At 37.8% G+C, this 16624-nt stretch overlaps 1 protein-coding gene across 1 annotated transcript in view; it reads left to right on the forward strand.

The window, feature by feature from the left end:
• Positions 1 to 16624, forward strand: part of LOC146809003 (phospholipase A2 inhibitor and Ly6/PLAUR domain-containing protein-like) — a 100278-nt gene that overhangs the window by 64437 nt on the left and 19217 nt on the right. Inside the window, exons 2-3 of the mRNA XM_085614278.1 lie at positions 12864 to 12983; positions 14681 to 14836. Coding sequence (XP_085470404.1) covers positions 12864 to 12983; positions 14681 to 14836 — 276 coding nt within the window. The remainder of the gene's footprint in view (positions 1 to 12863; positions 12984 to 14680; positions 14837 to 16624) is intronic.

Genomic DNA, 16624 nt, shown 5'->3' on the forward strand with positions numbered 1-16624 from the left:
CAATCATCATTACACTAAAAACCAGGGGAGGGCCTCAGGAGGTTAGAGAAGCTCTTCCCCACCTACTGAAGCACACAGAGGGATTTCCTGCCCCTGAATGGTTCCGTCATGAGCACAGGAGCACCAATGCTCATGACGGAACCACTCCGTCATGAGCATCCAAGGGGTTAAATCAAAAGTGCATTTAAAGCACAATTTTTGAATAAATTAGCTAAAATCGCTAATGCATTGAAAATTGACAATTCCGGTGCTCTCTGTGCCGATTTGGGTAAAGGACAATGCTGGGGTATCATAAGGAGGTACCGTGGATGCCCCAGACATCCCTCTCCAGGCAGGTGCAGTAACAACAGGCCATGTTGCCATTGCATTGTGAAAAGTGAAACAACTACTTTAGTCCGCTGGTCCAATTTTTTCCCTAATGTGCTGCCTCCATAGCAGGTGTGAGGTCACGGCTGCCCGGGGAGAGGGGCAGCGCTTTATCTGTGCACTGACCAAGTCTGCATCTGGCGCATCCACTTAACAAGGCCAGGGTTGTTGATGCTCTTATGTCACTCCTTTTCTGGTCTGATGCTCTTGCCAAGTATAAATCCTGCTCTCAGTCCCACTGGCTATGCTCTTGCCCCACATTACCTCTTTGAGCAACACTTGTGCATTTTCAGGTTCAACAGATGCTAAATGACTGCTCGCAGAGGTAACCCCTGGCAGTGCTAGTGCTCTTACCCTTTAGTCCAACTATAGTTTGTGTTCGGCTACTGCTTACTCACGCAGATGATGGGAATGTCACGATGCAATCTGCATGGGGCTTTCTCTTCGCCTGAAATGTTAGCACACCTCTTTATATCAGTTCAAAACAAGCTCCCAACAACTACTGAGCAACAGTATAATGAGCAGCAGGTATTGTTCGAATTATAAAAAGTGCAAGCAGAGGTCATGAATGTGGAAATACACATGTGATCAGCAGTATAAACACACGGTGTGTGAAACGGTCACATATAAATGTGTGCTTTTTCAAAACGGAATTCTGTTCCTATTCAATTCATGAATTTGAAAGTAATTTGAAAACTATTAACTGGAATATTACAGCAATACATGGTTTAAGTTTGCTCGAGGTAGGATAACTTGTCAGTAATGTAGAAAGCCACTCAACCGTTCCTAAATATACTTTGGGAGCTGCAGTGGGAAATGGTTGCCTTGCAGATCACTTATCATAGCAGACCTTTAATGGATCATTAGAAATGTGCTCTTCACTGTACATCACTGCTTGCATGACAAAGCAATTTTTTAGGATTCGTCTGGGATCCCAGCCAGCATGTCTTCTCCATGATAAGTAATCCTAAGTCATATAACAAAACTACATGAAAGGCAATCTGTGCAGCACCTTTGCGCACCATCTCATAGCCTGCGATGCAATGCAATTCACATACTTTTAGGTCCCCGTGGGGCCCCATGCACCACAGAGGCTGCAGAGGTCTCCGTCGCGCCCCTGTAACACAGATTACACTGCAATAAAGCAGCACGCTGTAACACAAAAAAACAAAAGACAGCATCAGCACATCAAATGTGTGACACATTACTCTACGTCCAGAATCTTGTTTCCATAAGAAGGTGGTAATTTGGTAAAATATGTGCGCACCAAACGCAGCCTCAATAATCATCCAATAGATATATACCTGGACAACAGCACCAAACGATCTCTTGGCGCAGCTCTTAACCTCGGCCACTACGGATCACTCAGATTCATCTTAGACGGCCATTAAATTACTCTCATCTCGTAATGGCAGGCACTCCAAATTATCTTTCACCTCTAACAGAAATTTCAGCAACACTTTCCAGACCACGATCCCGTTGCATATTGTGCATAACGGGGGAAAAACATCCCTCCGCAAAATAAGCTGGCATCAACTCGGCTGCGAAATGAGAAGCTCAAACAAATCAGATGATATCAACCTGTATCACCAGCTTCTACTGGCCTTCATCCCGAGGCCACGATCATCATTAATATGTGTTTTATAGTCTACAGGGTCTTAGGTTTTAATCAGCCACCAAACTAGAAGATCAAACTATCCATAGTAGGATCCGACCCCAGCCAAGAGGATCGATGCTGCAGAGCTGATGGTTTAAGACTCACGATTGCTTTGACTAAGAAAAGGGATCGTACTTCCCCTGCACTAAACATCTATCTTTGAGCAACGATCCATAATACCCATCACTTCTGGGGACTTGAGGCCATCATAATATTCATAGATCACAATAGTACACATCAAACGTGATGTTTAACAAAACTGGACTATGTAATTTCTATGCAGCCTGGGCTTAAAATGCCCCTCATGCAAATAGTTTGTATGTATAAATCCAGGGATGGTTTACGGCGTTACATGGCATGGGGCCAACTGCCAACAAAACATACTACTCCATCAATTCCTTCTTTGATTTGAAGGCCCAACTCTCTGATCTGCACTCTAGAAACACTACCAATTAAAACGAGAGAGAACACACTCAATCAGTTTAAGAGCAGTGCTGCGGGTTGCACCACTACAAAGAAGCAATAAAACAGTAAATAATACAAAGGCTTGTCCCGTGAACCCATACAGACAGCCACTAGGGCTGTCGAAACAAAAGAAAGCACTCATAGGTACACTCCATAGAGGGTTGTACCCCATGTACAACATAGAGAACTGTGACTCTGCATTGAAGATTGTCCCCTTGTCATGAGCATCAGGGCGACATACGGAGCATCAGATGGGACAACCTGCATCCTTGACTGAAAAGGTATACAATAAACCCAGATCTGTAACTGCGGGTGAATGTTTGCTTTACCCCTCATTCCGTCCATCATCTGACCTCTTTTTTTTTTTTTCATCCTTGAATAGAGTCTGTACCAGTGTACCCATTTCTGACATGTTATTTATCTATCAAGTCCAGATGAACATGCTATACTCCATATGAAACAATGAAGAAAGTAAGTAGATGATAAGAAACACTTTTACAAAGCACACCCATTCCTCATTCTAAGCTTCCCCTGGTCTCCCTATAGACCCCCGAGCCTCACCCAGGATGACGTGTTTGGGGGAGATTGTCTTCTTCTCGGATTTGTTGCAGATCTTGTTAGCTTCGCTGGAGATGAGGTGGATGAGCTCGATCCAGCAGTTCACCACCAGTTTGCTGGCATCGTTGGCTACGCGCACGTTAGGCAGAGAATATTTAATGATATTGATGCCGCCCAGGGGATCGTCAGGTCATCATCGTTTCCGGAGAAGGAGACCATGCTTTCGCTTTCTTCATTTTATTCTCAGCAGCTATTTTATTGTATTTAACCAGAAACCACAGTTCTCATGATATATTTATACTAGGCCTGGTGCTGCTGCCTGCCCTCAACGTTGTCGGGGTGCCTTGAATGCTGATGACTCATGGGGTGTGCCAGGGCGTGGCAATCTTAATAAGTCTGCGCACGCTGCCGCACAGCCCCTACCCCAGAAGAACCAAATCCAGCCCAATCAGTGTCCCGCCCACCGCCGGCGACACAGAACTAAGGGCCGCCAATGCCATCATATCTGAATCTTCTTGGCTAAATGGCTCAGGCTCTCACAGCCGCAGCACACTTCTTCACCGGGACTCGGGAGAGATCCAGAACAACAATCAGTGAGGTAATCAATATCATGTGAATAAATGTGACGTGCAGCAGACGCTTAGACCCGGCCCTGATAAGTAAGTGCTGGTGCTATTCACCGGAATGCACTGGCACAAATTAAGCACTGGCCGCATTGTTTGTGCTGATTGGATCAGATTAGTTAAGGCCACTATTTTGGTGTCGATTGCAGTGACATAAATTCCCAATGTATTAAGTAAGTTGACCGTTAGGTCAACTTTGTTTGACTGATATGTTAGAACGCCTACTGCTGCTTGGAATGAATTTAGCAGAACCTCCCAAGTCCCCTGCGTGTCATCTATTTGATGCTGCTGTATTGGGGAGTTTTGAGTGTTGTTTACTATCACACTAGTTTCAGCCAGATCCGGAGATGGATCCCAAGAGACCAAAGTACGTGCTATTGTACCTGTTTCTACCAGACTAATTTCTTGCAATTGGGGGCTAACTTCCAAGGTAGAGGCAAATGAAATGGCACAGGAGGCCAGCCTGCCCAACAACCATCTAGAGTCATTTATAGGTTAGTTAAGTGTATGCTCCTGGGGTCAAGGTGTGCTTGCTGGTAGATCCTGTTTGCTTGTCACTTCATCGAATGGAGTGCTAAAGTACTCCGATATAGCTACTGGTAAGAATGGAGCATGGTGAACTTCGGCTTTAACTACATGCTCTCTCTTTTCAATGGGAAGCGCGACCGAAGTTCAATTTTTATTTGCCTGATTAATACTGGAGGATACATTCAATAGCCCCCCGGGTTGTTCATCTGAGGTTCGAGGGTGCACCCGTGACCTAAACTTGTCACTGCCAGTACTGCATACAGGGGCTTGCTTTGAATGTACTTGCCCACTTCTCTTTTGATTTAACAATTCTTACTGCCCATTCTTCCAATTGAAATGATGATTTTCTTTTGCTTTCCGATTTTATCTTCTTCACTGAGTCGCCCTGGTTGTCTTCAAATCGTAATTCATAAGAGGGAGTAGTGTGTGGCTGGAGCGGAGCTTGCAGTCGTTTGACTTCTTTATTGTATGAAAATATTACATCCATTAGGTTTGATTAATAACTACATTTATTCCGTGAACTCAGTTTAACACAATAGGACTGTTATACAACAGCAGGTGAAAACAAGGGTCCCTCCTTCTGCTGTAACATTAGCGGTGGACCTTCTGGAACGCTGTTACTTTTAGCCGCTTGTGTGCACCTCTGCTTACGCCCAGTGTTTTTCAGTGCCACCAGTGTTTTCCAACGACCTCATTCGACCCTACCTGGTGGGTTGGATTTGACCCCACCAAGCACTTTTGAGCATCAAGGAAGAGAGGGAGAGATGGCCTCTGCTCCCAAAGAGGCACCTGTCTCTATCCCTCTAATTTAGATGATATCTGGATGTTGCCCTTACACGTGCCTTACTGGAATTGCAGAAGGGAGAAACTTTTCTGTTGACCGTGAGTCGTAAGCAATAAATTGCATGCCACTGAATAGATAGTCATGTACAGTTCTTGTCAATCGCCGCACTCTTTAGTTGAAAGTGATACTGTGAGCCTAGAAAAAAGCTGAGGGTGCCTTCATAGAGCACAGATCTTGGTTTTGATGGAGCGGTGACTTTCTTTACAATATTCAGTGCTTTATATTGCTTGGAGTTGGAGACTATTTGGAGACTACTCTTAGATCTTCTGTGGCACACCCATAAAGGACATGCAAGGATGTGGGCCTTCAGGTGGGCCGACTTACAACTATTCTGCGGGCCTGCAGGCAGTTTTCTATCCCGTGGGGCAACAGGATTCTAGTAGCCCCCTAGAGGTGCAGAAGAGCCAAAATGCTGGGGCATGGAGACGGCGTTGATCGTGAAGTCCCTCGGGCCTCCATGTACTAGCAGTGCTTGGAGTGGCCACGGCTGTGGCAGCACCGGCAGCAGCTTGAGTGGGAGGGACAGTGTAACAACGTTTCCTGCATGTCAGCAATCCATTCATCTGCCTCTGATATGCTTATTATGAAAAGTATGGCAGTAAGCCTGACTAAATTATTGTGAAAAGTGTTGGTTGATTCCAACGTGCCTTTAAGTGTGGATAGTCACTACACTTAGTTAAAGGCTGCAGACAGATATTTTATTACAAGAAATATCATAGATGAACTTTGTAATCTAGGGGTGCAGTTTGGGTACCCCTTTGGACAATCACTTGTAGTTAAAGATTTGCATTGGGTTAATCCTTGTTAGGCCAAATTCACTGGGGTTGTCTATTTCTTTGCTAAGTGGAAGTTTGTATATATTTGTTATTCTTCGGCTGTTGATGATTGTTGCTGGCTCATGTGCAAGACAGGAGGCCTCAGTTTGTTATGGCGATAACTCAATAATGAAGATTGTAGTCTTGATTGGTTCATTGGGAAATGTTATGTCAGATGCCACAGGTCTGATATGTTTATTATTAAACATTACAAAGAGAGTAGGCCTGGTCTACTTATTGTGAAATGCATTTATTAACTCCAATAGGCCTTTACGAGTAAATTGTTTTGACACTGTATTGAAGGCTGTAGACTGATATTTTGTTACGTGGCATCTTACAGATACTTTGGACAACCCTTTGAGTAGAAGACTGGTATTGTAGTAATCATGTGGAGGCCTTCTTAAGTGGGGAAGTGTCTGCCAGGTCCTTGTAAAACAACTCTTCTTACCTACATATATAAAGGGCCTTTGGGCCAGGCCTCTTCTATCTGTTCCAGTGTCATTCTTATTCTGCTTCTCCACATTACAGCATACTGCATGGGGCAATCGCTTTGCCCATTTCTGCAATTGGCAGTGAGTATCAGCATTTGTCCTGATCATATGTGCACATCCATCTGAAAATGAGGGCACTTCTTTGTCTGGGTTGGTGACCAATCAATTAGTTTTCTGTGTTTTTATTTCATAGGTTAGCTTTCATTTTATTCATTCTTTTTCATGAGTGTCCTGCAGCTCGGTTCCATGATGGAATATCGTTAACATAAATATCGTCAGAAATAAATATCGTCACTAAAATATCGCTTACATTAATATCGTCATCCTATACTTAAACAAGAATTCACACAAATATCATTTTTTTTTTTATCGACAACCCTAATATCGTTCACACTAATATCTACAACATAAATATCGACTACTACATTATCGACTTTATTTTAAATATCATTACCTTAGACATTTATATCGACTACACTAACATCGACGACCTATCTGCTTATAGAAATATACAAAAAATATCGTCTTTTTATTACCAACTCGATATGCACGATTCTTTTATTTTACTCACTTGTTTTTACTATTTTACTTTACAAAACTATTCACACATATAATTATTTAGTTTTCCTAATACTTATTGATATAAAAATATATAATATATGTTAAAAAAAATTACATTTACTGATACTATCATACACTCCGATGGCCTAAATGTGAAACACATTTCATTATTTTCTACATATAAACTATTTACATATAAAACAAAAAAGCACATATAAAACTTTTTACAATGTACTTTAACAAACAAATAGTGATGCAACAAACTCTTACGAAAATAACGGTTTTCTAATTCGAAATTACGTTCTCGACCAATGATTTTGAAATTTCACTAATTGAACCAATCAAAAGCTACCATTAATTAACTCACTAATATAAAAACAATTATACACTTAACGTAATTTACCATTTTTGGCACAAACTTGGAGAAAAACGGTTACCTTGCTGAGAGAAGAGAATACAAACCTACGACTACAACTACAAAACGTCATACTACACTTCAAGTAAGTAAAATCCCATTGCTTTTTTCATTCGAACTTAGCAAAAAGTAGATAAACTCCCTAATTTAAAAACTGTTCTTCTTTAGAGTGAAAACAAAACATGTTGAACTTATCAACAACGACCAAAAAATTAGATGTAAAAACATTTATAAACTACCTTATCCATGTCTACTTAGATAGCTGATAAAAATTATTTAAACTTGCTAACTAAATGTACTATTTACTTCATATGTTAACAACTACTATCATCCAAATACTATAAGTAACACAATGATTATTTTTTCCACAGACTCTTCAAAATTATTTACCTATCTACAACTACACTACCAACATCTTCTACTACATCAAGTAAGTATAGTCACTGTATGTATTAACAATTCTGAAAGTAAAATCAAACACCTATAACACTAAATCATATCTTTCAATTATTCTTTAACACTACTACAGAACTTAAAAATAAGAAAATTCAGAAAAAGAAATAAGAATAAAAGAATTACCAGTGAAGCCACATAGTAAGTATATGTTCACGCTTTTTCCTGCTCTTATACACATCTCTGTAAATCGTCTTCAATGTTCTTAAAAATACATATATATATTTTCCACAGATCTACCTTAGACATGGCAACTGGAGCTACTTTTATTACTTCGCAAAAAGGGAAACTAATGCTGAACTACATGGGTTACACCTACACCCAAGAAAGAGTAAAAGCGAATAAGACCCATTGGAAATGTAGCAAATATTACTCAAGTGCATGCTATGGTAGAGCAACAACTGTTGATAACAATGTGGTAAATGTACGTGAGCATAACCACCCACCAAATGTAACAGAAGTGGAAGTTAGAGAAGCACTGGAAACATTGAAAGATGCTAGTAAAGGATCACAAGAAACAAGCACTAGTATTTTGAAAAATGTTTTAAGCAAAGTGTGAGAACATGTGACAGGACAGCTACCTTCTATTCCCAACTTAAAAAGATTAATTTCAAAAACTAAACGTGCTTCAGATCCAACTCCACCAATGCCAGAAAGTTTTAAGGATATAAAAATATATCCTGAATATACCATTACACATAATGAGGATAAATTCCTAATGTATGACAACCAGAGTCATGACAAACGAGTTTTACTTTTTGCTACTAATAGTAATTTGCAAAAACTTAAATCATGTGAAACATGGATGATGGACGGGACTTTTAAAGTTTGTCCCAAACCTTTCTATCAACTTTACACCATCCATGGGGAATACCAAGATACAAATATCCCTCTAATTTATACTCTGCTGCCAAACAAAACAAATACTACCTACGTTGAACTTTTAACAAAGATCAAAGAATTAACAGATAATTACTATCCTCAAAGAATTATAATTGACTTTGAAATAGCCATGATTCAAGCTATCCTTAAGATATATCCCCATACCTCAATACAAGGTTGTTATTATCACTACAACCAAAGTATATGGAGGCACTTACAAAAATCTACCTTAAGCATTGAATATTGTACAAACAGTCACTTTGCTTATCAAATAAAAAAGTTGATTGCATTGGCATATGTACCAACAACAGAAGTAGCTAACTACTACAATTTATTAATTGACAGCCCTTTCTACCGCACCAATGAGAAAATACTAACTCCCTTCTTGGACTATTTTGAAGATACCTGGGTTGGAAGATTACATCGTTCAGGCCACCGTAGACAACCTAAATTTCCAATTCCATGGTGGAATGTGTATGCTAGTACAATAGCACAGAAAGCTAAAACTAACAACGCAGTTTAAGGATGGCATAATGCCTTCCAAGCCACTTTAGGAAGAAGTCAACCAACACTTCACAAACTAATCCAAAGCATTAAAAAAGAACAAAGCTACCAATAACTCAGAATAGAGCAATCCCTTTCTAAAATTGGCCCTAAACTAAGTAAACAAACATTAAATATGTACGAATATCTCCAGCAAAAAACTAGACTGTACCCAAGTATAGAAGGTCTAGCATACTTAGACCTAATAGCTAAATCCATCCTTTAAATATAAATTTACCATGTTTAGTAATAATTTACTTTTTATTCTTAAAAAACAAATGAATATTGTAAAATATACATTAATATGTTCAATAGAATTATATATTAATTGTTTATTGTATATTAAAAAATGTTTTTCATTGTTAAATATTTTTCTCAGATGTTAAAAAATGTAAATTTATGTTATGTACATATCGTGATAAAATCAATGTCATAAAAAATATGTAATATATTAAATTTTTATAAAAAATATAAAAATTTAATATACTAATGTATGCATAATTGAAACTGTATTTATGTACAAAACTGCAATATAATTTGTTAACAATAATTATGTTAAATGTTTTATAAAATGTTCAAAATCTTTGCAGTAACAAATTAAACTATGATTAAAAAAAAAGATCTAAAAATTGTTATTTCTTAATTTAGAAACTTGTCATATGTATGTAAAATTTTATAAAAATGTTTTTAATTTATATTGTTGAAATGAATATTACAACATGACATATATTATTCTTATTAAAAATAGTAAATAGATAATGCTGGATAATAAACCATAATAATTAACTATTCTAACTCCAATCCTACGTAAGTCAGGGTAAATGGTGGACAGTAAACCATTATAATTAACTATTCTAACTCCAAACAAAACATAAGTCAAGGAAAGTGCTGGATTGTAAACCATAATAATTTACTAATCTAACTCCAATCCAACATAAGTCAGGGAAAGTGCTGGATTGTAAACCATAATAATTTACTATTCTAACTCCAATCCAACATAAGTCAGGGAAAATGCTGGATAGTAAACCATAATAAATTACTATTCTAACTCCAAACATAACATAGCTCAGGGAAAGTGCTGGATAGTAAACCATAATAAATTACTATTCTAACTCCAATCCAACATAAGTCAGGGAAAGTGCTGGATAGTAAACCATAATAAATTACTATTCTAACTCCAAACATATCATAAGTCAGGGAGAGTGCTGGATAGTAAACCATAATAAATTACTATTCTAACTCCAATCCAACATAAGTCAGGGAAAGTGCTGGATTGTAAACCATAATAATTTACTATTCTAACTCCAATCCAACATAAATCAGGGAAAGTGCTGGATTGTAAACCATAATAATTTACTATTCAAAGTCCAATCCAACATAAGCCAGGGAAAGTGCTGGATAGTAAACCATAATAAATTACTATTCTAACTCCAAACATAACATAAGTCAGGGAAAGTGCTGGATAGTAAACCATAATAAATTACTATTCTAACTCCAAACATAACATAAGTCAGGGAGAGTGCTGGATAGTAAACCATAATAAATTACTATTCTAATTCCAATCCAACATAAGTCAGGGAAAGTGCTGGATAGTAAACCATAACAAATTACTATTCTAACTCCAATCCAACATAAGTCAGGAAATGTGCAGGTTAGTAAACAATATAAATTTTTCTATCTAAATTATTTTTTATACCCTATTACCCTATTATACCAAAATAACGCTTCTTCAATATTAATTTAATATTTTGTATTAATATTAAAAAATAAATTTCATGTAAAATTTAAAATTTCGAAGTTAAATTTTGATTCCATGATAAATTTCTAATTTATTAATATTTTCTACACTTTTAAAACACAACATTTTTAAATTACTACCCACCCTAATCCCCTATAATACCAAAAACCCGCTCCTAAAATTTTTTTGGGGAAGTTTAAAATTTAATTACAAATTTAATTTGGTGAACAATTCGAAATTTCTAATTAAAATTTAGATTTCTTAATTATTTTCTAATATTTTTATATTTTAGAAATTTTGTAAAAACCAAATTTTAAATTACTACCCACCCTTATCCCCTATAATACCAATAACCCGCTCCTAAAATTTTTTGGGGGAATTTTAAAATTTAATTACAAATTTAATTTCGTGAACAAATCAAAATTTCTAATTAAAATTTCGATTTCTTACCTAAAATTTTTGGGGGGAATTTTAAAATTTAATTACAAATTTAATTTCGTGAACAAATCGAAATTTTTAATTAAAATTTCGATATCTTAATTATTTTCTAATATTTTCATATTTCAGAAATTTTGTAAAAACCAAATTTTAAATTACTACCCACCCTTATCCCCTATAATACCAATAACCCGCTACTAAAATTTTAACAATTCTTTTGTAGAAAATATTTTTTAACACATATTATTACTAGTAGGAGTTTTGTAAGTTTTTTAAAAACATAATACATATTTTTTTATAAATTTTATAACAACTTATATTTTTCTGTCGATATTATATGAAACGATATTCTGTTCATCGATATTTTTTCTTGACGATATTTTTGTCATTCTCAAGAAATGATATTTTTTACAAAGATATTTTCTATTACGATATTTTTCACAGTCGATATTCTTACCACGATATTAATGCTAGTCGATATTTTCCCGTCGATATTCTATCTTTATACCCTGCAGCTCACCCACACTCCTACCGGCTGCTGGCTTGCCCCAAAATGTAATTTGCTGCATCCGCTGTTGACACTATTTCTAAAATGGTTGCCCATCTGGAAATGGTAATGTATCATTGTTTTATAGTTCCAAGATGGTCAACATATTGAGAATTGTTATGTCGGCAACCTTGGCTTAATATGGATTTAGCATTTTAAGATTGTACTGTACAGATTGTGTCACTGTTTTTACTGCTTCAAGGTGGCCAACACATTGCTACTTAATGTGGCATCTATGTCTAAAATGTAAAACAGTTGTATGCAGTATACAATACCATTGAAAGATGACCGCCTCTTCCTATGTTCAATATTGTATTTACATTTTCTCACTAAGTTTAGGAGGTGGTATGTATTCATTTGTCTATGTGCACTCTTTTTATTTATTGTACATGTGGGCATTTGTCATTATGTTTTATTGTGGGTGGATAATTGTCTAAATGCAAGAATGACCCATTGGATGGATGAATAAATCTATCAGTCCAGGAATGAGTGACAGAGTGCATTCATGATGACTTATTGTGTTCCTAAAATACATCAGTGACAGAAGAGGAACTTTCAGTTATAAGCCAGATTTATTAGCAGTGCCAGTGCTTGTTTCTTTTTAGCAATTTCCTTCTCACACCAATTCTTATGGTGCATAAAATATAGAAAATGATTCACCAGCCTGTGGCTCAGCATCATTTAATGTACATAGTCACCAGGCTGGACAATAGCCTCAAAAAGAGAAATGTAGGTGCGGTTTAATCGAATACCCACATATGTACTACAATATGTTGTACAGTAGAACCAGGGTGTAACTTTGAAAATGTACTCAGAGACAACACATATCATAAATATACGTTTCTGACAAACATGCTGGGCCCAGTGGCAAAATAGTTGCATAATGGAAAATCTAACAACACACAAAATCTAACCATATAAACATTCTTTTCTTTTCAGGGAGTTCCCTCATTTGTGAGAGTTGCGTAGACCCCAACCAACACAGTTGCTCTGGTGAGTTAAACCTGTGCCCTCAAGGAAACTATCAGTGCAGCAGTGTCCTGAAGAGAAAAACAGCAGGTACGTGTCCATGGATGCATTGATTACTCTTCATTACCCAGGCCTGTTTTATACATTGTGCCCAGGGGGCGCCACAGGCATGTGCGCCCGTTTCGAGCTCCCCCATGCACAATGGTACTACAGAAGGAGCAGCAGATGCTTGTGTGTCCACTTCTGTAATACAGATAGCGCTGGTGCACAAGTTGCTCCATGAGAGGGTGTATCCACATTTGCATGAGGGTGTGGCTCCATGTAAATGAGGAAATCACTTTGCCTCTGCGCCCGTGCCGTATTACCGCCATGGGCACAGACACAAACATGCCATTAAGAGGTGTATTGAAAGTGCGCCACAAAAAGGTAGTGCACTTTCAGTGCGCTTCCTAACAGCAACCCTCTCGAGGGGGAGAAATATGGTCCCATGGACCTCCTCAGACATTACCCTGAATTTGGGTGCAGTCACTCACTGCACACGACTGCTGGGGGATCTCTAATCTCCCTTAAAAGTGTTGGTTGCCGCCTGCACTGTGAAACGCGGGAAGCTTTTAAACATCTGATCCATATGTCAATTGAATGCGCTGCCCCAAGGGCAGCGCAAGTTCACTGTTGCTGTGGGGCCAGCACATTAATTCTAATATGGCGCTCTTTCTTTATTTTCTCAGGGCGCAGTTTGGCACAGCATGTGAAAAGTAAAACAATGCTCATTTTACTGAAAGCTTGTGTAATTTAGGTATTTTTACATTGTGCATATTTTGCAAAACGCCATTGTGTAATTTAATACATTTTCAGGCATGGAAGCTGTTCGAGCATAAAAGGTCTTGCAGGGGACAGATTCTGCCTGAAAATGTGCCATAAGAGAAATTTCCAATATGAACCGTTCCCTTTGTCGGCAACTTTTGAATGTGAAGAATGTTTAGTGTTCGCTCAAAATAACCCAAAGTGCATTTTGTGTACATTACCTGTAATGTTTCACAATTTTCTGACATTTCACATAATTTCGGGATAACAATTCTGAGATTTTCCACTCCTTTGGTGTAGAATGTCTGGAAGACGCAAATTGTTTTGGCATATTGGCAAAGTACTGGAACATTGATGAGACACTCAGATCAAACTTATGGATGGGCTGGTCCGATAACAGCAATTTAACCTAAATGCATTTGAACTTGGTTTAATGAGCATAGCTGAGAAAATATTCTGGGAATTAGGTTAGAAAGACCAGTTATAAAAAAGGTTGAAGAAGTTGGTGAACAGTGCAGCGGGAGACCAGCTAAGGGTCTTGAATTTGCTACGAATGTGTTGCGATTTATGGGGGTGAGAAGTGTCTACTAGCTCCATATTTATATTGAATTGTATGGCCATTGGTTTGTATTGCACATTCAAACAGTTGTGCCCTCTTCTATTTATTATGACATCATTTTAACCTCTGGAACATTTATAGAACTTTCTTGCCATACCAGAAACACATTTTGCTGCTGTTAGAACTCAGAAGAGTAGCTGTTGGTCTCAATAACACACTTTGAAATGGGAGAAGCAAATTCTTAATGTACTGAAGGGCTAGAGAAAGGAATGAAGAGATTCTAAAAACAGTCTAAAAATCACCCAGGGTGCCACAGTGTCATTCGGAGATAGAGGGCCTGTGTTTGTGGAGGTGTTAGATATGAAGCTGTTTGTTGCTGCAATTCCCTTTTCTTTTAACCATAAAATGTGTTCTTTTCACGTAGGAACCAAAGTCGTTTTCACTGCAATCAAGGGTTGCGCACACCCATCCACACAGTCCATCTGTGGAAAAGAAGTGGTGATCAGGGGCCCTGGCATGTTCTTGCAGATCACACAAACGTGCTGCAACACAGACAACTGTAACCATCACGAAATTCAGGGTAAGGAACATGCCTGATCTGCCATCCAACATTTGACCGGGTTCTTGAAAATGAAAAAGGTTAAAAAATGTTTATAGGGGACCTCAATTTGTAAAATGTGTATTTATAAATTCACCATAGTAGCATTACCAACACATATTTTTAGATATAAGATGGCTGCTATTTGGAAGCTCAAGGAAAGCAATCCGCCTACCATCAACGAAGAATCCAGGAGGGTGTTCAATCCGCAGACTCATTATTAGATGAATTTGTAGTTATTTGGCAAATCTTGATAGGACTGTCAAAGAAGAACTGCACATGTACCAATTAAAGGACAAGTAATCAGCTGAAAGTGGCCTGTACAGAATTCTGCTGACATTTGAAGGACTGCACAAGGTAGATTTTTGTGACTGAGTCTTTGAGGTGACAGATTGCCCACAATGTGACCAGTGATAGAACACTTTGCTCCTTGAAAATTCTGGTACAAATTCAGGTTCAGAAAGCACTTTCCGATAAATCTTTAGTTTCGACTGAGGCTGGTGTCAAACATCAATATAAGTCAATAACGTAAAACACATTTGGCTCCACAAGTAAGACAGAGAGTGGTTAAGTTTCAAAACCATATAGGTTTATCAAAGGGGAAGCAAAGTTTTAAACTCAAATCTTCATATTAGTTTTTAATCAATACATAAATGTGTTAGTCAATATATTCAAAGCAAATCAAAGATCATGAACAAACACTAGTATACATCTCCAAGGCAAATTAACCCCTTCGCTGCCAGGCCTTTTCCCCCTCCTGTGCCACGACCTTTTTTGGCTATTTGGGGTAGTGCGCGCTGAGGCCCCTGTAACTTTTTGACCACACAAGGTATCCACGCTAAATTTGTGTCCTTTTCTTCCAACATCATGGGGATTCTGAGGGTACTCAGGGTTTGTGGATTCCCCTGGAGGGGTCACAGAAATGAGCCAAAATAAAGCAAAATTTAGTTTTTTGGGGGGAAAATGGGAAAAACGGGCTGCAAATGAAAGCATCTGGGTTTTTCCCTGCAAGTGTTATCAAAAAAGGGTTTGTGGGGCTGAAATCACCATTTTCCCAGATTTTAGGGGATATCAGACTTTTGTCAGAAACCCAACATTTTTTACACAGTTTTGGCATTTTTCTGGGACATTGCCTATTTTTGCTATTTTTTGTGCTTTCGACCTCCTTCCAGTTAATGGTAGAAATGGGTACAAAAGCAATAATGGATCCGGGAAAGCTATACATTTTGGAGAAGTAGACAAAATTCTGAATTCAGCAAGGGGTCGTTTGTGTAGATCCATCAAGGTTTCTTTATAGAAACTAAGAGTTAAATATAGCATAAATTGAAAATTTGTTTAAAAAAAGCGCCTTTTGTGTCAACGTTTTCACCTGTAACTTCTTCTAATTTTGACAGCTCTTTGAAAGCAATATACCGTTAAATTTGCTGGACATTTCTGGTTGTGGGGATATATAAGACTTGTAGGTTCACCAAGAACCCGATGAACCCAGAGCCAAAAACTGAGCAGCAACTTGCAATGGTTTTTTATTATATACCGGATATATAGTAATTATTCTGTAAAAATGTGTACATGGAAAAATCGGTATGAAAGACACCTATGTATTTCTGAAATGGGAACAAAATATAGAGTTTAGAAACAGTAGATATTTGCACATTTCCGAAATTGGGAATACTCATACTAGCATGAGAATTATCAGTCATTTTTTAGAATGACTTCTTTTTTACACAATGTCTTTCATTTGGAAGGAAGAAATGCATCGAAAGTCAATAG

The sequence above is a fragment of the Triturus cristatus genome, chromosome 7 (assembly GCF_964204655.1).
Source record: "Triturus cristatus chromosome 7, aTriCri1.1, whole genome shotgun sequence".
Classification (NCBI taxonomy): domain Eukaryota; kingdom Metazoa; phylum Chordata; class Amphibia; order Caudata; family Salamandridae; genus Triturus; species Triturus cristatus.